Source organism: Ictidomys tridecemlineatus, chromosome X (assembly GCF_052094955.1).
Source record: "Ictidomys tridecemlineatus isolate mIctTri1 chromosome X, mIctTri1.hap1, whole genome shotgun sequence".
NCBI classification, from domain to species: domain Eukaryota; kingdom Metazoa; phylum Chordata; class Mammalia; order Rodentia; family Sciuridae; genus Ictidomys; species Ictidomys tridecemlineatus.
The window spans coordinates 96812654-96838545 of record NC_135493.1 but is presented as its reverse complement, the minus strand read 5'-3'; the positions used below and the strand labels follow the sequence as shown (position 1 = coordinate 96838545).

General features: G+C 36.1%; 2 protein-coding genes across 5 annotated transcripts in view; one reads left to right on the top strand and one right to left on the bottom strand.

Moving 5' to 3' along the window:
• Prrg1 (proline rich and Gla domain 1) overlaps positions 1 to 25892 on the top strand; it is a 97174-nt gene that overhangs the window by 27682 nt on the left and 43600 nt on the right. For all 4 annotated transcript variants that reach the window (XM_013358035.4, XM_040272995.2, XM_078034973.1 and 1 more), the window contains exon 2: positions 17476 to 17528. In XM_013358035.4, coding sequence (XP_013213489.1) covers positions 17519 to 17528 — 10 coding nt within the window. In that variant the 5' untranslated portion in view covers positions 17476 to 17518. The remainder of the gene's footprint in view (positions 1 to 17475; positions 17529 to 25892) is intronic.
• The window catches only part of LOC144371780 (uncharacterized), a 40985-nt gene continuing 19694 nt past the window's right edge, over positions 4602 to 25892 (bottom strand). Inside the window, exons 2-4 of the mRNA XM_078034977.1 lie at positions 7195 to 7244; positions 5900 to 5988; positions 4602 to 5054 (exon numbers count right to left, since the gene is read on the bottom strand). Coding sequence (XP_077891103.1) covers positions 4951 to 5054; positions 5900 to 5988; positions 7195 to 7244 — 243 coding nt within the window. The 3' untranslated portion in view covers positions 4602 to 4950. The remainder of the gene's footprint in view (positions 5055 to 5899; positions 5989 to 7194; positions 7245 to 25892) is intronic.

Below are 25892 nucleotides of genomic sequence, written 5' to 3'. Positions count from 1 at the left end.
ATTCTTTTTGGAGAAAGGCCAGCAGAGGGAGTTGGATCTTTTAGGTTTTGTTTATAGAATGGCTATCAGACATTGGTCTGGATCAGCCAGGTGCAGTTGAGTCTTTGGAGGGTCATTCCACTGGGTGTTTTTAATTGTATGTCTAGGCTGTTTTAGGAAGCTGAATGGGCCAATTTCTAAATATATTATACAAATATAGAGTACCTTGCTTCTGTGCTATTTTACCTTTGGCCTACTTATAAGAGAGAAGCTATAAGAAATTATACTATAAAATGTGTCACTACATTTACTATGTCCATATTGACAACACTGTCCATTGTCCACTACATTTTGAGGACCCTAGGGATAATTTTTCTTTGGAATACCAAAACATAAGTAATGAAGTTTCTGGGCAACTGCTTTGTTTTTATCTCAGTGATATCATGGCTCATGTAACTAATTGGGTTTCTTGGCACTAGCTACTGGGAAACTTATCTCTTCCTTTATCAAAGTTCCAGAACCTTTCTGGCACTTTTTGTATACAAATTTGAATCCTGTCTTTGTCTTTTATATTCTTGATTTTTTCCCCTTTGTTGTGTTTTCCTCAAATTTTTTAAAATAAACTTTAATTTCTTTTATTATGATTTTTATACAAATGGTCTTTAACTCTTCCCAGAACTAGGTAGGATGTGAGAAAATAAAGTGAATTTTATGAAGTATTCCATCTATAGTGTGGAATTAGCACAGGTTTTTTTCCTTTTTATTTGTCTGTCATGATTTGCTGATAACCTAGGGTACCAATTAGGTGATATATAGAAATATGTAACAATTGAACTTTTAGATAAGATAGTTTGAGAGTTAAAGCAACAACTGATCATATGTATACAATGACCCCCACAATGAATACCTTCAGGTATACATAAATGATACCTCCCTTCCCAAGCTTCCCTGAGTCTCCATACATTTCATCAAGAACCCTTTTATAGGAGAGGAACCAGAACTTCAGCAATATCTCACAACTGATGAAGGAACAGAACAGGCTGACCTGGTACGTCTTGCCTCATTGGCATTAGTTACCCTCCATGCACCCTCTGTGATCCAACACTTTCATTGCCATGTCATCTCCACTTTACCAGTTTTTGTAGTCTGTTTCAGCTAGGTATTAAGAAGCAAGCTGATTAAATGATTTACATTTGTATGAAAACCATCTCTTTGCTTGCTTGCCTCAAAGAGTAAGTTAGTTATAACTCCAAAAGTCCAAATCCAGAAATAACTCCAAATGAGAATAAGTATGAGTAAAAAAGCAGAACAGAAAATGGAATATCATATGAGCTAAACTTGTTAAAATATGTATTTTTTATTTGGTAAATTTTGCATGTCCAGTATATGTCAAGTATAGTGATTAGTGAGGATATAGTATCAAAAAAGATATTCATGATTGCTGCCAGCATTAAACAAAATAGGTCATCATCACGAAATTAAATCTTCCTTTGGAGATTAAGAGTTTGTAGACTCTTCAGGACCTTCATTTCATTTCTCTTCTGCTTTTTTGTCTCCTAATCCTTAACTCTCCAGTTCAATTAGATTGAGCAGAGGAGTTTAAAAATAAAAGCAAGAGACAATTCAAGCCTAACATTCTCTATCATCTTTAGATTTTCTTTGCCTCTATGGTTAGTGTTACCCAGTAACATAGTTTCTCCTAGGAATCAGTCCTTGTAATTTTTTTCTGGACTGCTTCTTCAGGAGAAGGTATTAGTTTGCAAAGGAAAAAAGCATTTCTGCAGGGGCCTTTTAATTTTGCCTTATAAACAAACCCACACTCAGGGCTGCGGTTGTGGCTCAGTGGTAGAGCGCTCACCTCACATGTGGCCCTGGGTTTGAAATAAATAAACAAAATAAAGGTATTGTGTCCAACTACAACTAAAAATTAAATATTTAAAAAATAAATAAATAAACCCACACTCATGCCTTTATAGGATGTAATTCTTACTGCTTGTGTAGCATTATCAATTTAATGTTTTGAGACAAATTTCTTTTAAAAAAAAATGTTTGAAAAGATATTATAGGAATCTGGCATGGTGGCACACTCCTGTAATCACAGTCACTCTGGAGGTTGAAGAAAGAGGATTGCAAGTTTGAGGCTAGCCTCAGCAATTTAGTAAGGCCCTGTGTCAAAACAAAAAATAAAAAGGGCTGGGAATGTGGCTCAGTGGTGGATTGCTGGGCTCAACCCCTGGTGCTGGGTAAAAAAAAATAATAATAATAAGATAAAGATGGGCCTTTACTGGGAAATAATCTTTTCTTGGAGGGTGTGTTACATCTTTAGCCTTTTTAAATTTTTATTTTGAGACAAGATCTCACTATGTTGCTTAGTGCCTCACTAAGTTGCTGAGGCTGGCTTTGCACTTTCAACTCTCCTGCCTCAGCTTCCTGAGTCTCTGGTATTATAGGTGTGTGCCACAACACCCAGCTACAAATAATTTTTTATTGAAATAACCATAAATCTTGTTTAAGAACTTCATCCTACAAAGTATACATTTTTTTTTTAAGAATTGAGGTGTTTGAAATAAGATATGTCAAGAGCTTTGTAAGGTTTTGAACAACCAATAAAAAAAATAAAATTAAAAAAATAAATAAATAAAATAAAATCACATTGGACCCCTTAAACATATACAATTTTAGTTTGTAAGCTATACCTCAATAAAGTTGGAAAAATAAAAAAAAAGAATTGAGGTTAATATTTGGGGGCTTTGGGTTTCTTTCTTTCTTTTGTGTGTGTGTGTGTGTGTGTGTGTGTACTAGCGATTGAACCCAGGGCCTCATGCGTGCTAGGCAAGTGCTTTTCAACTGAGCTACATCCTCAGCCCTTAGGTTAATATTTTAATTGTGTTAGGTCATAAAATTTGATCTCCCAGTAGCTTGCATAATTATTAAAATGATTTGTTAGACAGTGATGAAATAGTAATACAGGTCACAGAAAGAAACCTTTCCTTTTAAGGTCTCAGAAATATCAAATTTGTCCCATATACTATTTGCAATGATTTCTTAATGTCATTTTTTTTTTTTTTGGTGACATTCACACAATAGGATAATAGAAGAATTTTAAATGTGAGAAAACCTATTTCTTTCTGGTTTAATAGTGTTGAGCTCTTGAAGTTATTTGGTTATCTGACCTTGTTTATTTTAATAATTGGAATATCTGAACTTGTTACATGATCACATCAAAAAACACTAGTTTGTTGCATTTGGGCCTGAAATTCTGTGCTGTGGTATGCCTAAGATAAAAAGAAACAAAGTCACATTGTTTATTCTTCTACTTTTTCACTCATACATGGTGTCCATTATGCATTGATCTTGTCCAGCAATATTAACTTTCTTTAACTGATTGTTCTGCTATCTGAAGAGTCTTATTAAAATTTAATCAGTAAACTAAAAATACACAGCTAATGCCACAGTACATTCTGGTAAATCATAAAGGGAAAAAAAGAAAGTGAAGCTTAATGTAGGCTTATAGGTTAAAGGAAGGTTAGTATATACTTATTTGCTATTCAAGGGTATATATAAATGACTATTTTTTTTCCTTTGAGAAATGTGATGTAACGGGACCATAATTATAGGTGATATACTTTTTCATTTGCAGAATACTTTTGCCTAGTAGCACTAAACTTCTCTGAATTATATAGCACCGTGACATAGGCCTAAAGAACATTTGTGCCCTTTCTTATCCTTAGAAAAAAGCCTTTCTGGACAGTGACAGGCTAACACAGTTCTCAAGCTATTTCCTGGATGTGGTTATTTTCCATCTATTAGAAAGAAGCAGATCCTACCCAGATGCATTGTCTTCATAATAGCCTCCCGTTTTTTTTCCTCTCATTCTTAAAAGTTCCTTCTGCCTTACTGCTTTTCTTGTTGCTCTTCTTAAAACATTTCTAGATTTAGACGACACATCTAACCATGTTCCTGCTATTAGTCCTGCTGCTCAAAGGCATTTGTTTTCACAATACCATAGAGAACTTATTAGTTTAGAAAATTATGGTCTTTTGCTGATCTTAAAAGTAATATATGCTTCAGTGGACAAGACTTGAAACAGGCACTTTACAAAAGATCTCCAAAAGGGCCAATTAACATACAAATAGAAGGTGTTCAACTTGATCACTCATCAAAACAGTGCACAGTGTGATACCAGGACCTCCTACCAAAATAATGAATGTAATAACTACAGTACCAAGAGTCTTTAAGAATGTGGAACAATTGGAACTCTGCTGTGCTATTGCTGGGAGTATAAATTGGTATAGCCATAGTGCAAAACTATTTAGCAGAAATGAGTAGAGCTGAATATAGGTGTGCCAGTGACTCAGCAATTCCAATTCTAGGCATATGCTCAAAAGAAATAGATATATAGGTTCACCAAAAGACATTTACAAGAATGTGTACAGCACTGTTGGTAATAAACGACTTAGAAACAACCCAAATGTCTATCAATAGTAGAATGAATAAACAGCGATATATGTGTAAGCAAAAACAACCAAAACAGTTTTGGCACCATAATAAAAGCACCAATAACTGGCACAGGAGCAGACTTCATGGATCAGCAATGCCTTTTATTCAGCAATGGAGTCAGGCATTGGAGGGGTTCACTTTCTGCCACCGGTTACAAGAGGGGCCTGGATTTTTATAGTTACACTGAGAGTTGACTTAATTATTGACAGAATATGTCAGTTTGTACACTCAGGAAACAGGTTGTGAGAATTTGAAGCTTGTTTTTACTGGGCAAGGATGGAGGGTCCAGTGCTTATCTTTTTCCTCCAGGGATCATTATACTGTCACTGGGAAAGGATTAATGTTTGGCTTCTTCCTCTGGGGTCTGTTGTCACTGGGAAAGAATTTACTGGGAAAGGATCAATATTTTCCCTCTTTCCAGGGACTGCCATTTTAGGATTGATGTTCATCTCCTTCCCAGGGATTGTCTTGTCACTGGAAAAGGAAAGATTTATTGGGAAAGGATCCTCTCTCTCTTCCTCCTTCCGGGTCACACAGTCTTGGGTGGTTGTCATTTTCCATATCCTTCATTATGCCTAACATGAAATCAGTAGCAAGAATGAATGAACAAAGTATATGCAATAATATAGATGAATCTTATGGACATGATGTTGAGCAAGAAGCTTCATCTCAATGAGAATGCACATGATTCAGTTTGTATGAAGTTCAAAAGCAGGTACAACTTATCTGGTATAAGAAATCAGCCTAAGAGCTTTGAGGTAGAAACTGGACTGTAGACAGGAAGGCAGTTTCTTGGGTGCTAGTAATGTTTTGTTCAGGTTTCTTGATCTGCGTGCTGGCTATATGGGTGTGCTCACTTTGTGAAAATTCAAAAAGGTTATTGAACTTTTCTATATGTATTCTATATTTTTAAAATATTACATAAAAGAGTGATATGTGCTGCATTATACATGTACTGTTGCAAAACAAATTATTCTAACATTTAGCAGCTTCATACAACAAACATGTTATCTCACATAGTTTGAGAGCCAGCAATTCAAGAGCAGCTTAGCTGGGTGGTTTTGGTATAGGATTGCTATCAAGATGTACACTGGGGCTGCAGTTATTGGAAGGCTTAAATGGGGCTGTAGAATCTGCTTCCAAGATGGCTGACTCATGGACTCATATGCCTGTTTAGGCAAGCCTCAGGGAAAGTTCTTTGTATTACCAAAAGCTTTTAAAAAATCTTTTTTTTTTTTTAAAAAAAACCCCACGGATTACATTTTATATCGGATGTTCCTTGACTTTCAGTTGGGTTTACATCCCCCAAAAAACATCATAAATTGAAAATATCTTGAGTGAAAGTTGCATTTACTACATCTGACCTACCACACTTCCTAGTTTAGCAACACAGTCTACTGAGGAGTGTCAGGTGTCTCACCTTCATGATCTCCAGGCTGGCTGGCGCTGTGGCTCACTGCTGTTACTGCTGCCCAGCATTGCCAGAGAGGATCAGACCCATTATCTAGCCTGTGAGAAAGTCCAAATTGAAAATGCCAGTTTTAAAAATTGTGGTTTCTATTGAATGTATATCATTTTCACACCATGATAAAGTTGAAAAAATAGTAAATTGAACCATTAGAAGCCAGGGACCAGGTATACATGTTTTTACATATGTGTTATATAAATATATATATATATATATATATATATATATATATATATATATATAAAACAAATGATATTATGAATATTGCTTCATAGTTTTTTCTTCACTCAATACCTTATGGACTTCCTTTATTAAATTATTTGTGATTGGCTCATCTATAGATCTATTTCATCCTTTTCACACGTAGCTTGATTGAGGTGTAACTGACATATATATAATTAGCAAATGTACACATATTTAAACTGGACACTTTTGGGGGGAGGGGTACCAGGAATTGAACTCAGGGATGTTCAACCACTGAACCATATCCCCAGCCCTATTTTGTGTGTGTGTATATATATATATAATTTTTTTTTTTTTATTTAGAGACAGGGTCTCACTGAGTTGCTGAGCCTTTGCTGAGGCTGGCTTTGAACTCGTGATCCTCCTCCCTCAGCTTCCAGAGCCGCTGGGATTACAGGCATGCACCACTACACGTGGCTAAATTGGACATATTTTTATGTATGTACATACCCATGAAATTGTTATTACAGTCAAGATAATAAGCAAGTTAATAACACTCAAAAGTTTCCTCCTATCTCTTTGTAATGCTTCCTCTCATTCTTTTCAAGGGCTGGAAAGCTTTACTTACACATACAATATGTGTCTTTAAAATCCATACTTATATTTGCTCACAGGTAGCTCAATCTAATTTTGAGGTTAAATTGTAAACCTCCACTCCCTTAGTCAAGAATGTGTTATTGCCTATCATTGAGCCAGACTTCCTAGGTTAGTGTCTTAGCTCTGTCACTTTCCAAATTACATGACCTTGGGCAAATTGCTTAACTACTGTGTATCAAGTACCTTATCTGTAAAATGGGGGCAATGATAGTACTATATTTAAGTCATAAAACTGCAAAGATTAAAGGAAGTAATCAACATAGCGATCTGGAAACAATGCTTTATGTGATTTTCTGCTGCTCCTCTTCTCATGTGTTGTGATATTCAAAGCATCTTCAGTTTTTCCTGGTGATATTAAATTTATGAGTTGAAAGAGCATTGTATTCAAATAGCCTACCAGAACTTACCTCTTCCTTTTCACTCTTACTTCAGTTATCACTTCCTTCTGAGCATCTTGCTGAAAATGAGGAAAGATGTGTATTTAAAACGAGGCTATTTTAGTATTGGGAAATTGGAATTGGGCTTTATGGACATTTCTTAATGCTGAGAGATATCTGAAATAGGATGCTTAAAAAAAATCCAATACCTTATAAGACAAGATGTGAAAACACCAATTACATATCTGCATTAGAATTTGTCAGTGATTGTCTTGATGGTACAGTGGCTACTGCTCAAACACATACCAAAAGCATATTCTTTTATATTTTAGGCATCTGTCTAGCAGGAAGGTGATCAGTAAATAAATGGACATTAAGGAATTAAGATATTTCTTTGTTTTCACTTATATGTGGAATCTAAAATGTTGATCTCAAAGAAGCAAGGATAGAATGCTGATTACCAAAGCTTGAGGAGGTTAAAAGGAGGGAAGGGATAGAGAGAGCTTGGTATAGGGGTGTAGATGGATAAAAGGAAACTTCTAATGCTCATAGGATAACTATGGTGTGACAATTAATTGAATATTTCAAAATAGCTAATAGAGAGGAGTTTGAATGTTCCCAACTCACAGAAATTATGTTTGTGGTGATGGTTATACCAGTTATTCTGATCTGACCCTTACACATTGTATACAAGTATTGAAATGTCAGACAGTATCCCCCATCACTATGTATCAATTAAAAATAAAAAATATATTTTAAAGAGATATTTCCCATCCTTGGGAAATATGCTGTTAACCTGAAGAAATATGATGTGGGTTTGTAGTAGTGAGAATGGAAAGACTGGGATCAGGTATTAAAGAACAGAAAGTAAGTAGGTCTTACTGGTTGGTCATCTAGATTCAGTTATGTATGTGCATACTGCCACTGCCTTAAACCTGGGTGACAGGGATTTGTTCTACTAATACTAAACTGAAAACAGCCTATCTCTGTCAGTTTGGTCTGCTATCACAAAACATTGTAGACTGGATAACTTACGAACAACAAGAATGTGTTATGCACAGTCTGGAGGCTGGGAAGTCCAAGAGCAAGGCACCAGCAGACTCAGTGTCTGTGAGGGTTCACTCTCTTACTTCTAAGATGGTACCTACTTCCTGTGTCCTTACATAGTAGAAAGGGCTGGAGAGCTCCTTTAAGTCTCTGTTATAAGGACACTAATCCCATTCATGAGGACAGTGTCCTTATAACTTCATCACTTCCCAAAGGCTCCACTTGTATGTGCTTACACATCAGGTCCATCATATGATTTTTGTAGGAATACAAACATTCAGACCACAGCACAACCCAAATGCCCATCAGTAGGAGAATGAGTAAGTAAATGGACATATGTGTACTTAACATGGAGCCTGTAGTGAGAATGAATGTTCTACAACTATACGCAACAGTGTGGATGAATCTCTACAAATAAGATGTTAAGCAAAAGAATTTAGATCCAAGAATGTACACTATGATTCTATTTATGTGACAATCAAAACACATAAAAGTCACATATGGTTTAAGAAATCAGGCTAGTTAGTAGTACATCTTATAGCAGGGCCCTCTTATTCTTCAGGGCTGATGGTTCAGGGAGGTTGCAAGGATGGTTATCTATGTGGAGCGAATTCAAAAGGGACTGGAGTTAGCCTCAGGCATGTATAGGCATGTGTCTAGCAGGAAGGTGATCAGTCAGGGAATGGCTACTGTCCAAAAGAGGCCTTCAGTATTCACTACCAGAAAAGAGTCTATCCATATGCTTGCTCATATGGTCTGTAGATGTTCAACTCTCTGCAAGGGGCTACTGGGCACTCAAGCAATGCCTCTCACTAAAAATGGCCCTTCATTTAGAATCTGTTTGGTCCCTTTAGGTCTACCCTGCCATCCTAGGCCCCTCTGGCTTCTCTCTTCTCTTTAACCCAGAGTAACCTTTCTAGCTTGGAAGGGGAATTGTGGGTAGGTGGGATTGGAAGGCAGTCCCCTGCTCACATTCTTTTCTCAGTCATTTTCTCTATGCTTCTAGCCTCTCCTTTTCCCCAAGTACCTTAGAAAAACTTATCTTTCATATGATAGAATGAACATAGAATGGCTTAGCTACTAGTTGGGACAGTGTTAGGTGAGGAGTAAAGAAAGAAGAGAGAAAAACGAAACTTTAGTTAATATCTTAAAATGTCATCCTTCAATACTAGGGTTGAATGAAATAAGATATTGTTTATATAATTATGGAATTTGAGGAGAAGCCCATTTACACATGAAGTGGAGAAAATATTTCATGTTAGAACTGCATTTTTCCAGGTGGTGGCAAGATAATATAAGTGTATTTGAAATTGTGGGATTCAGGGGAAAGGTCAAGGTGGGATATATACATTTGTGCTTTATTGAGATGGAAGTGATAACTGAAACATTACTGTGGATAAAATAAACTATTTCTGTTAGGAAATACAGTTGACTTCATCAGGTGATTTATCAGGCATCTAGATCGTAGTTTTCAGTGAGGTGCTTCTGCAGTTTTAACATGATTTATTTAGATGGTTATACCATTATCTTTAATATTTTATCATGGACTTGAAATTTAAGATCAACTGTCATATAAAATTAATGTCACACTTGAAAGTTTGTAGAGAATTGTCTAACTTGTTATTGATGGTGCTGATCTTTATGTTTCAATAACACACTGAGGTTCCTTGTATTTCGTTTGACTTGTTGATTGATAAAAATTCAGTAAATAATTTTGTTGTGTATATCAGGGATTAGCAAATAATGGCTTGCTGCCTGTTTTTTTTTATAACCATGAACCAAGAATGTCCTTAACATTTTTAAATGGTTGAGAAAAACTAAGCTACTTCGTGACACATAAAAATTATATACAATTTAAATTTCAGTGTCCTTAAATGAAATTTTATTACAACATATACATACAAATTCCTTTCAGTGGCTGCTTTCATGCTATAATAGCAGATTTGTGCAGTAACAACAGAGACTCTCAAGACCTAAAATTTTTACTCTCTGGCCTTTTACATAAAACATCTGCTGACCCCAGTGTACACCAACCATGGTATCATAAGGAAACTAGTAAAAGACAAGTATCAAAAAAGCAGAAGTTTTTGTCTTACACAGATAAATATTACTTAAACAAGTCTGTCCTCCTTTCCTGTCTTCTTATTGTCTTGCTGGTATGTACAACCATTTATCACATTTAGCATACTTGTTTGAATGAATAGGCAGGATGGGGATGAAAGCACACATCCATAATCCAAGTGACTTGGGAGGCTGAGGCAGGAGGATCGCAAGTTTGAGTTGCTTAGCACCTCACTTTGAACTTGTGATCCTCCATTCTCAGCTTCCTGAGCTTAGTTCTGCTGCCTAGTGAGGAAATATATATACAAATATTTTATATTACATATTAATTTTGAAAAGCGGATGTCATATTTTAATCTTATAATTTATTAATTTTATAAACAATTATTATTATATAATATTTGCATATAATATCTCTATATATTGGGATTTTATGTTATTGTTTTTATACTTTTGAGATAATGGACCTGGTAAAATGTAAAGCATATAAGAAGTAACAAAAAAGCCAGGCACAGTGGCACACACCTGTAATCCCAAAGGCTTGGGAGGCTGAGGCAAGAGGACCATGAGTTCAAAGCCAGCAAAAGTGAGGCACTAAGCAACTCAGTGAGACCCTGTCTCTAAATAAAATATAAAATAGAGCTGAGGATGTGGCTTAGTGGTCCAGTGCCCCTGAGTTCAATCCCCAGTAGCCAATGCCCCCCACCACCCAAAAAAAAGAAGTAACAAAAAGGTTAGGGTAATTAAAGAATTAAGCGAGCTCTTAGGGAACTGGGTGTTTTGTGAACACAGGGGTATTGCTTAGTGGTTTTCCATTGAATTTAGGCCAGAAATCCAAGAGGTTTACCAGCCAGTAAAGCCTTTGTATGATTTGACCATTTGTCTAACCTCTTTTGCTGGCCTTGCCAACGTCATACAGAACTTATTTAAATTCCTCTGAATAACTTAAATTCCTTTATTTGCAGTTTAAAAAAATATCTAAATTCCCCCTACATGCTAAGCTCAATTAGAATAGGAATCACATCTGTCTTATTCACCATTAACTCCCCAATGTTCAGCAAAATTATTGCAACATCATAAGCATTAAGGAAATATTTGTTGAATACCTACACATGTGATTGAAAGATCACAGAACTTGGTGAAAAAATCCTAGTTTAAAATCCTGAGATGTGTTCTGAATCATAATGCCAATTACACAAATGTGTTTATGACAAATCATAGAGCTTTAATGTTAGCCTTTTTGATATATATGTTGAAAAGCTAAAGGCAATCCTGGGCTGGGCGTGGTGGTACACACCTGTAATCCCAGGACCTCTGGAGGCTGAGGCAGGAGGATCACAAATTCAAAGCCAGCCTCAGCAACTTAGCAAGGCCCTAAGCAAGTCAGAGAAACCCCATCTCTAAATAAAATATTTAAAAGGCTGGGGATATGGCTCAGTGCCCTGTGTTCAATCCTCGTATGAAAAAAAAAAAAAAGTAATCATGGGACACTCCTACTCACTAGCTGTAGGAACATAAGGACTTTGATTTTTCTGAAATTGAGTTTTATCATTCATCATTAGGTTTTGTTGTACCTACCTCATTGGATTGTTGTGAGCATCAAGACAATACAAATGAAATGTCTTATTGTAAACAGATATACAAAAAATACCAGTTGAATCTTTACTATCTGAAAGACATGGAATCTACAGAGGTGAAGCTCCCAGAGGCCTCATAGAATTAACCTTTCACTTAAAGAAGATCCTTTAGGCCACTGAAGAGAGCTGTGTCTTTAAGAGATAGCGCCAGGAGGGAATGGACTCTAGGGAACATATCATCTTTGGAGTATGACACAGGGCCCTTAGGCCCAGTTGTCCTGAAAAATTAGAAGGGCTTTGGGGTTTGGGGAAAGGCCAGGGACTAGAACTGGAAAAACCTTAAGTAGTGTAGCCAGAGGATGGTGCATTGAGGACAGTGAAGGGACTCTATAACCCAGCCTGGAATGGGCCGTGTGGCTGAAAAGTAAAGCCAATGAGGAAGTACTTCTCTACAAATAAAAATGTAGCCTGCAGTGTTTTGAAACTAATAAAATAGGTAGCTATAATTGAATCTCCGAGGATTCCTGGAAGAAGAATAATTACCAGGAATAGGAGCTTCTGGACTGTGACACAGGAAAGCTGGGAAAAAGGGGCAGAGTATATGTAATGGACATCAAAACAGCAAAGGAAGCTCTTAAAGAACTGGGGGTGCATACCCCAAACTTAGTTGTGCAGCTAAAACTAAAACTGAAAAATCAAATTTTGATTTTTCAAATTCAGCTCATAAAATCTATTTTACAGTGTGCTCTGTCTTAAGTAGTCATAGTTACACTTAATGAATTGAACCAGATTGACCAATTAAAAATTAAACTATAAGAATCAGATTGAATAAAGATATTGGGGGTGTGCCAAACCTTTGTTATCATCTTCACAGTTCCTACTTAATGATATCAAGAATCATTATAGCTATTTTCATTTAATCCTCTCTCAAAGCCTATGAGATGAGACCTATCATTAATAACCCGATTATATTTGAAGAAACAAAGGCTTAAACAGGTTAAATAACTTGCCCAAGGTCAGATAGATAGTAACTGGCATGCCAGGCCTCAAACCCAATTACAAGTGGTGGCAAAGCCATGCTCCAACTTGTTGGAATTCTTCATCAGGGATATATAAAGCCAGTCATTATTTAAAAAGCCATGCTTAACTATGGTCAACTCTTCACTATGTACATGGCTATCAAGATAATTATACCAAGATGGGCGTGGTAGCCCACATCTGTACTCCCAGTACATCTGTACTAGGGAGACTGAGGCAGAAGTATTACAAGTTCAATGCCAGCATGGGCAATTTAGTGAGACCTTGTCTTCAATTTTTTTAAAGAAGTTAAAAGGGCTACGGATGTGCTTCAATGGTTGAGCACTTGCTTAGCACACATGAGCCCTGAGTTCAATCCCCAGCACCATGCACAAAAACAGATAAGTATATCAAAACATTATATCTAGGTGTGCTGGTGTAAACCTGTAATCCTAGCAATTTGGGAGGTTAGGGCAGGGGGATCACAGGTTTGAGGCTAGACTTAGCAATTTAGGGAAACCCTGTCTCAAAAAATAAAAAGAACTGGAGATAAAGAACCTGTGGGTTAAATCCCCAGTGCCCCCCCAAAAAAACCCCATCATGTTGTACCTTAAATATATACAATTCAAAAACTATAGCCACAATGAAATCTACTATTCTTTATATTATGCACCAAATTTTTTTTAAAAAGAGACTGAAAAAAACTGATATAATTCTAAAAAATTAGGGAAAATATAAGTTCTATTGTTAGGATCCCCAATTAAGGAAATTTTTAGCTCACCAAATAAATAATACGTAAAGGAGCCTAACACTCTTCCTGGCATAGTATTACATAGTAATTATTCAGTGTTCAAACTGCTTAGTGTTATAAAATGGCGTTTAATATTTGCTGAACTGAATTGATAGCAGGTTCTAGGACATTGATATAAGGTTGGTCTAGGGCCTCATCTAAAGCAGTGTCCACTTTGCAGTACCCAGCCTGTATTTTGAGATGCATGACTCTATTCATAGTTCCTTGGTAGTTTTGGTGACACTGGACTTCTTATATTATGGATGTTAGCTTACTCGACTTAAGTATTCTATTGAACATTACATTTCAGCATTGTGTGTATTTAAAAATATATAATATGTCAAACCCATGATTTTGCATACTTTTTAATAAGACAAGAATAAAGTGGATACTGAAGTAAAAGAAGTAACTTAATTGAAATAACATTAAGTAAGTGTAGATAATAGAAGCATTTAGCAAGAATCATAAATTTGATTAAGGTGGCATGTGAATAACTGGAGTCTGAAGCACTGATCTGTACTAAGGGGAACAGGCAAATGATGTGTTTTGAACATTCTTGGTATGTGAGCTTCCCATAAGTCTGTTTGTATAGGCCACTAGGATCCTCACTGGGATGTTCCAGTGCCCTGCACAGACTAGATATAGGTGTAGAAGAAAATTTGCTTACTCTCCAAAAATTAGACAGTCTGATAGATCCTATAAGGTATGCACATCTGTATGCAGTAGGACCTAAGTTCCATATTATATAAGAGTTCAAAGGAAAAGGAGATTACTTCCTGCTCAGATAATGAAGGAAGACTTCACTATTGATGTTGAAAGATGAATAGAACTTTTGTAGGATAATGCAGATGACACAGAAGAAATGATCAGAGACATGCAGTTGGAACAGATCAAAGCATGTTTAAAGGAGCAGTAGAGGCTGTTTTCACTAGGGTGTAGTATCACTATTAAGGAAAATGGAATCTGGTTGAGAGGATATTTAGTGCTAGGCTGGGTAAATCCATTGAACCATTATTTAGATGTCTTAAAGCTGCTTTGTTGTTGTTGTTGTTAAGTATGTTGTCATTACTATAGAAGTAATGTTTAGTTTAGGGTGGTGACCTGAGGGAGAATCAAGATAGATTAATATTACTGCTGACAGAAATATAAAAACTAAAGTCACACACACACACACACACACACACACACACGCCAACTGAAAGAAGAAACTAGAGCAGCAAGAGATCAGAGTAGAAAGAACAAGCTAACCATTGGCAACAGAAGAAGTAGCACAGAAATAACCTGGGTCTGGGAGAATTTGGGGTTTGGGGTGATATGGGCAGTAGGCCACAAACCCTGTTTCTCTGTAAGGAAATCATCTTCTTTAAAACAAAAGTCTAATCTAGAAGGCTAGGTGAGATGGCTAACAGGGGGCATTCACTTTTGCATCCTTGGTTATATTCTTCCCCTAGAAGATGGCTGGCTCCCATCTTGGGTCCTCCATGTTGACCTCTGAAGAGGCAATTCCTCTTTGAAAATCTTGGACTGTATCTGATAACCCTTTCCTTTGTGGTTTCCCCAACACTGTTGAAATAAGCTTGATTCTTTTCAAAAAGACTTTATTAAATATTAAAGAATAAACAAGAAATAAAATATAAAAAGTCCTGCCAAATTTATTGATCATTATCTGATATTACTGTCCCTGGTCAAACCACCCTCACCCCTCAAATCTCTTTTCCCTTGTATTGTCAGAGATATCTTCCTAAAATCCAAATTTAGCCATATCATTCCCCTGCTCAATTATTTCATGGCTTCTCATTTGTACATGGGTTACACTTTAGCATGCTGAATTTCTTATAGTTATTTCTGGAGTAAGAAATGTTTTATAATTCTGTTTACATAATGATTATTTCATTTATCAGCTTGGGAAGGGTTTATAGTTAAAATTGAGGTCTATTTGAGAAGGGTAAGGACCCTCCTGTGACTATATGTAAAAATTCCAGCTCTTTTCTAAAGCCTTCCTAGAATAGCTTCCTCAGAAGGGTCAGGAGTCACTGGACTCCACACTCCTATAGTGCTGGATTTCTGATAAATTATATTCAGGGTGCCTCAAGGAAAAGTCCCAGCAGGTAAGATTAAAGCCCTTTGAAGAGTTCTATGTTTTATAAATTGGTATTCTACAAAAGTTTTTTTTTCTTTTTTTGGTACTGTGGATCGAACACAGGATGCTTTACCACTGAGCTACACATTCTCAGCCATTTTTATTTTTTGAGACAAGGTCTCTCTAGTTCCTTAGGGCCTTGCCAAGTTGCTGAGGCTGGCCTTAAACTTGCAATCCTCCTGCCTCAGCCTTCCAAGTCGCTGGTATTACAAGTGTGTGCCACCATGCCTGGCTCTACATAAGATTTTTTGAGGGCTGTCTGATGCTTTAAAAAATGGTGGAGTAGTGAGAAGACATTAGATGGTCTTTCAAATTCTTTTCAGCTCCACAATTCTCTGAGAATCCAGATCCCATCTTTTTTTTTCCTTTATCTTTTTCCAGCTCCCTTCTTTTTTGATACACTTTGTTAATATTGTTCCATATAATTAGTATCGTGTTAGAAAATAGTCGCATTTCAGAGTTACAAAAGATGTTAGCAGTTATCTTATCCTGTTTTCCAAAATGACCTTCAAATTAGAACTCTTAAGAACTGCTCATTGTTTACAAAAACCACTGTGTAGCTAAATAGGTTGAGACTGTACTTTTGCCATATTGCTCATTTTAAAGTCTCTGAAAAATCTTGTAATAAAGAAACCTGTGTAGCTTACATTTATTTGATCAGAAAGCCTTGGTTTTGAGTAACACCTTTTAACATCGTGTGGCATATAATTTGGGAAATACCCATATAGTTCAGCACCCACCTTTTGCAAAGAATTTGAAATAGTAAATGATTTATCCAGTGTTACATGGCTAGTTATCAGAATGCAGTCTAGTATTAATCCTTGATTGTTCCTGCTTAACTTATAAATTTCCTAATGGAGTGATAGATTATGTCTTACAGCTTTACCTCTCAGGTATTGGGAACATAACAAGTGAACACCTCTAGTAAATATATGGTAGCTCTATGATTGAAACTTGTAAGAAAATTAAGCATTATAGTATGAATTGGTTTTTGTATATGTATATGTTTTTGATTTTTTTAAAAACAGAAATGTTGCTCTCCTACACATAAATTCCCCTCTTACAACTGCTATGTCCACGTATGCACATGTGCTGGGGGGCTGTGGTTGTTTCTCCGAAGTTCCTGTTGTCAATAGTTCATGGTCCTTGATTCATACTGTCTATTGGGAATCATTCTGTGGGCTGCTTTGCCTCAGGGATAATTTGATTAGGGGTGTTGCTATTTGATACCATTCAGGAAAATGTTCAACTGTAAAGAGTATTGGATTTGTCACAGAATGATATTGAAGGGAAGCCAGGGACAAGCAAGCTAATAACATGCTAGACTGGTTATTAACACTGGGCCTTTTGGCAGTTTTGTTCACCAGTTTTTGTTGATATCACTGCCTTCCTAAAAGAAAGTGTGTGACCAGTTTGATTTTTGTTTGGCAAGGACATAAACTAATACCAGATAAAGAAGCTCATAGTAAGTTGATACAGAGCCTGTGCTTTCCACAATACTGTGTTTTGTCCTCTGAGGTTAGATATCTATGATAGAAGAAACATTTTTCTAAGGGAGCAAGATTGGAATGCACTGAAATGAAATGCTCACATTGACCACATCAGCTATAATGGAGCTTATCTGATGTAGTGACTCAGTCTCTGTGAATCTCACTGTGTATGTGCTCTGTTTTGTGCAGAGAACCTTCATCATCCAGGACCTGCCAGAGGCCACGAAAAAATATGGGGAGGGGTAAGTTTCTCATTCTTTTAAAGTAATTTAAAATCTCTCTATACTAATCCATTGTAGTCAGGAAATTTCATTTGCAACTCAAAGTATGTTTGTGTGTACCTAAATTGTATTTCCTGTTAGTGTTAGAAAGTTTTTGTCAGAAGCAGGGCTGTGCAGAGAAAGACCAACATATCACGTGTTGCCTACTGGTCTTTTATTCTGCTGTCTACCAGTAAAGGGAAAGACAGCTTAAACCCAGCTTTTTCCCACTTCTTAGCAAGGCTACCCATTATGCTTTCAATGTTTTCTAAGCTTTGTTAACGGTAATAGAAACAACTAAAAAAGTTTCTCTTATGCAACCAATGACAATAGTAAAATGATTCATCTGTGAGGTTGATTTGTAAACAGTTTGGTTTCACTTAAGATCTTAAGGCCCAGCATTAAGAAACGTTAGATCAATTCTTTGTGCTTGTTTTTGCTTTCTCATAAGGCTACGGGAAGTAGTCAAAAGACAAACCTAAAGTTATTTTATTGAAAATATTAACCAGCTACCACAGTGACTTCATAAATAATTCTAACCAGTGAAGATGATAAAATCAGAGTGCTATAAAGGACCCCAGAAGAAGACTTTGTGTGATGTAGCATAGTGAGAAAAGTATTGGATGCAATGAGAAGGCCTGAATTTGAGTTCTATATCTACTACCTCCATCAGATCTCAAAGCCTCCCTAAAATTGTTTGTTCATCTCTGAGGTGGGATTAATGCATTCTGTACTTCTAGCCTCAGGAAGTTGTGGTTGGCATAATGTGATAATACATGTATTTTGAGAACTCTAAAGTATAATGGAATATTGGCTCATTGCTGTCTTTATTGAATAAGTGTGTCTTTACTGGTTCTTTAAACAGACAAAATGAAGTTATTTGATCAGATGCTTCTGTAGGCGGCAGGCTGGGGCAAGGGTTGTGTAGGTAACTGAGAGTTCCTCCTTATACTCCGCCTCATTTGCTTCATCTACATATGTGTCTTGGTAAGCAGCCCCCAAATGATGGACCGGTCATGGAAAAAAATCTTGAACCCTGACAAATCAGCTTTTGCTCCTGTTTTCTCCAGAGCTTCTCTTGGAAATTGATTTGTCCTAGGGATTCTGGTTCTTTCCAAACCTTCACAAAAGATGCCAATCTCTGAAGACTTAGAAATTTTAAAAATAAATAAAAAAAACTGGAATCACCTAGGCAAATTTCTAGAACTAATCCAGACCCTGCTCTGCCACAAAGTCAGCCGTCAATAGAAGCTTCCAGAGTATTTCATTGTTGCTTGGTCCTCACCCAATCCCAAAAACTTCAAGTAGATGTGGAAAATGTTCTGATTGTTACATGCCACCATAGCCATATGGAGAAGAGAGCTCACACTGAGACAAGCAACCCATTCTTTCTTGTTTCCTCTTTTCTTTTCAGACTAATCATCAGTTGCTAGCAAAGGGATCATTAGGTCTTTACTTTAAAAGATATCTCAGCAAATATTTGTTCGAATGGGAAGGCAATTAATAAAGTTCCTGCTAAAGAACAGGGCAGGATAATGTAATCTGCAAAGATGGGCATGTTCCAACCTGGAGATGAGATAAGGGAAGTGCTTCACATAATGCTGCTTTTACAAACATGGAAGCTTGTGATAGCAGCATTTTGACTCCTAGTGTTGACAACTTTAAAAGCATCATTAATATCCTGAGTGTCAAAGAGACACTATCCTTTATTCTCTCAACTTTGCTTAGTTAGCCTGATTACATTTGTTAATTGCTGACACTGTGAGTAGGGGAAAAAGATGCTACTGTGTGCTCATTTTTCTCTTTTCTGGTTCTATACAATGAAGTTTTTACTGGATTTGGCAAAGATTCTCACAAACATAGCTCAATGTGTCATACAAAGGGACACCGAGGGAAATATCACAGAGATATGGCACTAGCCTCCTTAAATAAATTAAGGATCTATGAAAACAAAGAACACATCAGGCCAACTGTACAGTGTAGGTGAGAAATTAAGATTGAGGTGAATTTATTTTAGTATTATTTAATAAGGATAAAAATTATTTACAAGTATGTGTTAGAATTTTTTCATTATGTGATGAAAAAGATTATAAACAGTCTTAAGTTTTAAAAAAAGGGAACAGGTAAGAACAGAATTGTGTTTTTAAGTTATTATTAAGCCACCAGTGCCTACTATGTGTGGCACTGAAATCCTATTTACTATATATGAAGTATTAGCCATCGCTTAGTATTTGAGACTCTGATTTATAATTATTTTGATATTAACAAGTATCTGTAGAACGTTTCATAATTCATAAATATTTCCTCTACATTATCCTACTAGAGTTATGAGGTAACCCTATGATATAAAATGAGGAGAATAATCTCCATTTATATAGTAAAAAACTGAGGTTAATAACAGAAGATCTTATAGTCTACAGCCTGTAAATAGCTAAAATGCAAAAGTAGGTCATCTTATGTTACAGTTTTTTCCTTAAATAAACCATGTTCTGAATATCCTAAACATCAGTAATGTATAAAATTGATTAAAAACCTAGGAGCCCTCTATTGCTGTCAAAAGTATGGAAGAAATTATCTTCTAAGATCTACAATGATGTTCATATATTTTGGGAGACAGGAAAGATAGGCAAAAGGAGAGAGCTCAGTGTCTATCTGCATTTATCATAACAGCTAAAACACATATGTATTAGATAGTGGGGTATGACAAATACAAACATTTTCTGAGCAGTAACAGTCTTTGTTTGTAATCATTCAAAAAGCAGCAGCACTAGCTGGCTGATCATACCAGATATCAAGATAATTTAATTTGGAAACATTCCTCTGCATAACCCACAAAGGAAGGTGCCTAAAGTAAGGGGCTTACCTTACAATGTTTACCTAGCCTGTGTGAAAGTCACCCTTTTTGAATGATGAGTTTTTCATCTTTATGCCTTTTATTTTCTTTATGCCTTTTCTTGGCACAAATAATATAATACATCATGGAACATCAGAATAATTTAAGACAAGGTAAGATGCTGGTTCAACAAAGAATGATATATATAAATAAAATTACATTAAATTCTAACAGAATTATCATTTTCACAAAGAAAGGAATGTGAGGACTTCACAAATGTATAGACTCACAAAATAGTATGTATATTATTTTTTAATCATCTTCAAGTGGAACTTACTTAAAGCTTAATTCTCCCTTTCCATTCCTCCCCTGAGCAAGTAGTTTATTCATAACAAAATGATAAAAGGCTCAATACTCCCAGTAAATATTGTCTTGACCCAGAATGCAACTTTTGGGTGCTTTCTTACCCCCAATTTTTTTAATAAATAAAATTTGTCCAGGCATAGTGGCACATGCCTATAATCAATTCCAGCAGCTCGGGAGGCTGAGGCAGGATCACGAGTTCAAAGCCATCCTCAGCAATGGTGAGGCGCTAAACAACTCAGTGAGACCCTATCTCAAAATACAAAATAGGGCTGGGGATGTGGCTCAGTGGTTGAGTGCCCCTGAGTTCAATCCCCAGTACCCCAAAATAAACAAACAAACAAAATCTAGGATTGTTGCTTTTTTTAGAATTTTTTTGTTTCTTATTAAAACAGACCAGCATGATTCTTTGAAATCTATGGGTGTGCTTGATTCCTTTGGCCCAAAGAAGCCAACCATGTCCCCAACTTAAGACTTACTGAAAGGAAAGATGGTTTACAGCCACCAGAGTAAATCTGAGTTCTTTGATTCACTGCTGAACTTCTGCACAGTTGAGGACAATTCTAAACTTTAACTCTGAGCATACAGCTCCATATTTTCAAACAGGGAATGAATCTTCAAACTGACAAGCCGTGTAAAGTGACAAGCTCATAATGTAGTACCTAATTTCATTTGGCAGCTCCCTGGTTTATAGTTCAAGTGAAGGCATACATTTAAAGTCAATTAATTATTTCATTTTCTGGCCTCTATTAGATCTGAGAGTCTTTATTATGGTGACATTTTCATGTCTCTGTAGTTTAGATGATGTCACCAATTTATCGTAAACTCTTCATAATTTTATAATAGTAATACAAATCTGTTTGGGGCTGACAGCTGCCATTATTTTTTCCTGGCAAGTCTTTCCTACCAGAAAAAAAATGGGTTATTTCAGGGTCGGTCTACTTTTTAAAATTCTTTATAATGACATAACTTTGATGTAGTCCTTTCTGCCTTTTACTTTTTTAAATATTACATTTCACCTGTAAGTCTTGACTGGTTTCTCAACCTCAGCACTGTTGAGGTGTTTTAAAATTTGAGGCGAAATTCACCCAACATGGACTTGACTATTCTAAAGTATAACACGCAGTGGTATTTAGTACATTCATGATGTTGTACAACCAAATAGTTCCAAAACATTTTCATTACTTGCAAAGGAGACACCATATCCATTAAGATATCACCTTCTGTTTCCCTTCTTCCAGACTCTGCTTACTGAATCTAATCTGCTTTCTATTTATTTGCCTATTTTGGATATTTCACATAAACAAAATAATACAATATGTGACATTTTGTTCTACACACTGTGCACATGCATCTGTTTTTTCCCCCCAAGTAGCATACTGTTTTTGAGGTTTATTCATGTTGTTATTATTTAGACCACATTCCTTTTTATGACTGAATAGTATCCTATTGTATGATTATGCCACATTTCATTTATCCATTCGTCAGTTGGTGGGAATTTGTTTATTTTCCACCTATTGTGAATACTGTTGCTGTGAATACTAATGTACAAGTTTTGGTTTGAGTGTTGTTTTTTAGTTATTTGGGTACACATTAAACAGTGACTAAAGACACTTGGGACTAGATTAGTCTTTGTTGTGGGACTGTCCTGTGTATTGTAGGATGTTTAACAGCATCCTTGGCCTCTCTCCGTTGTATGCCAGTAGCACCCCTGTCCTTAAAGTTGTGACAATTGAAAATGTATCCAGACATTGCCAAATAGCTCCTAAGGAAAAAAAATGGCCCAATGTTGAGAGCCACTGATATTAAATAAATCAAACGGAATCTTAAGAGATAAGCCAAACTTCACATATTGTTCTTTTAAAAATTATTCATTCTTTTTAAATATACTCTATTGTTTTTTTAGAAAATGTTTTCAGTTTGTAACAAAATTAAGCAGAAGGCACAGAGATTTCCCATATGCTCTCTGCCCTCATTATCATAGCCTCCCTTACCATCTCAGCCTCCCTCATTATCAGCCTACCCCACCAGTGGTACATTTGTTAGTCTAAGAACCTGTATTGACACATCATTATTACTCAGCATCCATAGTTTACATTAGGGTTCATTCTTGGTGTTGTACTTTTTGTGGGTTTGGACAATGCATGGATCCACTATTATAGTTATTATACAGGTTCGTTTCACTGCCCTAAAAATCCTGTGTGCTCTACCTATTTGTCCCTTTCAGCCCCACTTCCCCACAAAGCCCTGGCAATTGCTGAGCATTTTATTGTTCCCATAGTTTTGTCTTTTCCAGAATGTCACATAGTTGGAATCATACAGTATGTAACTTTTTCAGATTATCTTCTTTCACTTAGTTATATACACTTAATGTTCTTCTGTGTCTTTTCATAGCTTGATAGCTCATTTCTTTTTTGCACTGAATAATATTTCATTGTCTGGATGTACCCAATTTACCCATTCACCTACTGAAGGACATCTTGGTTACTACTAAGTCTTAGCAACTATGAATAAAGCTGCTGTAATCATCCATGTGCAGATATTTGTGTGGACATAAATTTTTAACTCTGGGTAAAGAGCAAGGAGCATAATTGTTAGATAATATGGTAAGAGTAATTTTTAAAAATCTGCCAAACTGTATTCCAAAGTCGCTATACCATTCTGCATTCCTACCATCAATGAATAAGAATTCCTCTTGTTCCATATTCTTGACAGCATTTTATGTTGTCAGTGTTCTAGATTTGGGCCATTTTAATAGACATAAAGTGGTATCCCATTGTTTTGACTTGAAATGCCCTAATGACATGCTGTGAAGCATCTTTTCATATGTGTATTTGCCATCTATATATCCTCTCTGGTAAGGTGTTTGGCCTATTTTTTTAAATTCTGTTGTTTTACTCTTGAGTTTTAAGAGTTCATAGTACATTTTGGATAAGAGTCTTTTATCAGATGTATCTTTTGAAAATACTCTTACCCGTTTATGGTTTGCCTTTTCATTCTCCTGGTATAGTGTTTTCCATAGGAGTAAGTGGAGTCTAGGGTGTAGTCTTAATCTTATAATCAAACATATCTATTTGGGAGTAAGTCACTTAGTCTGTGCATCTCCGTTGTCCAGTCAGTAAAATGGAGAGATTGAGATGGATCTGTATGTAGTGTCCAGTGTACTCAGTTAAGCACCTGATCTTCTAAAGGGGACCCTGAAGGAAAGGAGGAAAGGAAGTAGAGTGCCTCTGGTATATAGAACTTCCCCTTCAGATAGACTAACTCTACTGTTTTATATTTTATTTGTTTTCTTATAGGTTTGATTTGTACAGGATTCCATGGCTAATAAATTTTAGAAAAAAAACCCTGGATTAATTAAATCTTATATATCCTTCTAGATCTGAGATCCTGTGATAAATGAACTCTCATTAGAATCCTTTTTTTTTTTTTTTTTGGTACTGCAGATTGAACTCAAGGGTACTCTACCACTAAGCCACATCCCCAGCCCCTATTTTGTATTTTATTTACAGACAGCATCTCACTGAATTGTTTAGCGCCTCAGTTTTGCTGAGGCTGGCTTTGAACTCACTATCCTCCTGTCTTAGCCTTCCAAGCTGCTGGGATTATAGGTGTGCACCACCATGCCCAGCTTAGAATCCAGTTTTTGAAGCTATAATAATGTGTAAAAGGGAAGAAAAGTGACACAGGGAACAAAAGAATAGCTAATATTATGTGCCTCTCAGTCTCATGACAAATCAGTTGCTTCTCTGCATTATGGTTGTGAAGCATATAATTCTTCCAATGTTTCCAGGGTAGTCTTACACACTCATTACATTAGTTTGAACCATGTGAAATGGCTGAAAGTCATGATTTGGGTGTTCAAAAATTATAATTCCATATGCCTCAACTTAAATGCAATGTGCATATAGGGAGCCCTTGACTTCAGAGGCTTCTTAAGCATCCAGCTCATATAAAAGTGTGTACCTCATGGGTGGTTCAAGATCCAGTTTGGAAGCATATAAAATTAAAGAATTCCATGCATCAACTGAACACATCTTTTGGTATTGATATACATAAAGAATCATTAAAGAAGGTATTGAAATGATCCAAATCAATTTATTTTAAAGTTATTAGGTTCTTTTTGGTAAATGTTGGAATTGGCTAAAGGTATGTGAGATCTAGGTCTTTCCACAGTCTAGTTGCTAGATAATAACTAAGTCTTTGGCCAAATTTTGCTATATACACAGACATAAATCAACAAGAAATATCTAACATATTCTATCAATTCTATGAGGTCCCATTTCTTTCCCCTTTTAGGTCCCACCACAATACCTTAAATGAAAAGTTCATCTGAGGCATATGTAACAGCATGCTAGCAATATTATTCAGCTAACATATGTAGTTAGAGGAAAGAAACCAAGACTCCTTCAAGCTGAACACAGGACCTTTTAAGACTAAAGTCTTGACCACCATTTCTAAGGGTACAAAATGCCAGGCTTTATATTTGTACACTGTAATCAGGCCAAACTTTGATGCTGTCATTCCGAGAGCAAATTCATATATAAACAACATGATTTAACCATTGAAAAGTCATTTCTGAAATCCATGCACTAATTATAACCAAAACACTAATTCATCTGTGAAACTCCATCTCTATTATGCACTGATGTGAGCTGAAGTGAGAGAGCTGAATGTTTTTACGATAGCCACCTTTGGAATGTGGTTTTGTTGTTACATTATGTGTCCTACTCAGTTATTCACTCCTAGAGTCTAGATTATAGCTGTCACATAGAATACACACTGTACTGTCTGTTGATGGGTTGTAAAGCAATCACCATAACAAAAAATATGTGTTTAAAACTGTATTTCATACTTAAGGAGTTTTATCTACCTGCCCTTTCTCCCATTAAATGTTGATTATTAGTTATAGTTATTTCCATGTTCTTCCATATGGGACAGAAGTATAATCAGGTATAAATAGGCTCTATATACTCAGAGGGAAATTTTTTGGTTGTAACAACTGTAAATGTGAACACTGCTGATATCCTTGCTGATAAAATTGAGGCACTAGTAATAGGAAAGATAGTCATCTTTTGAATACTCCCGTTTTGATGGTTCCATATGATTGTGTATTTAATTAGTCAAATTAGATCATTTATTAATTCCAT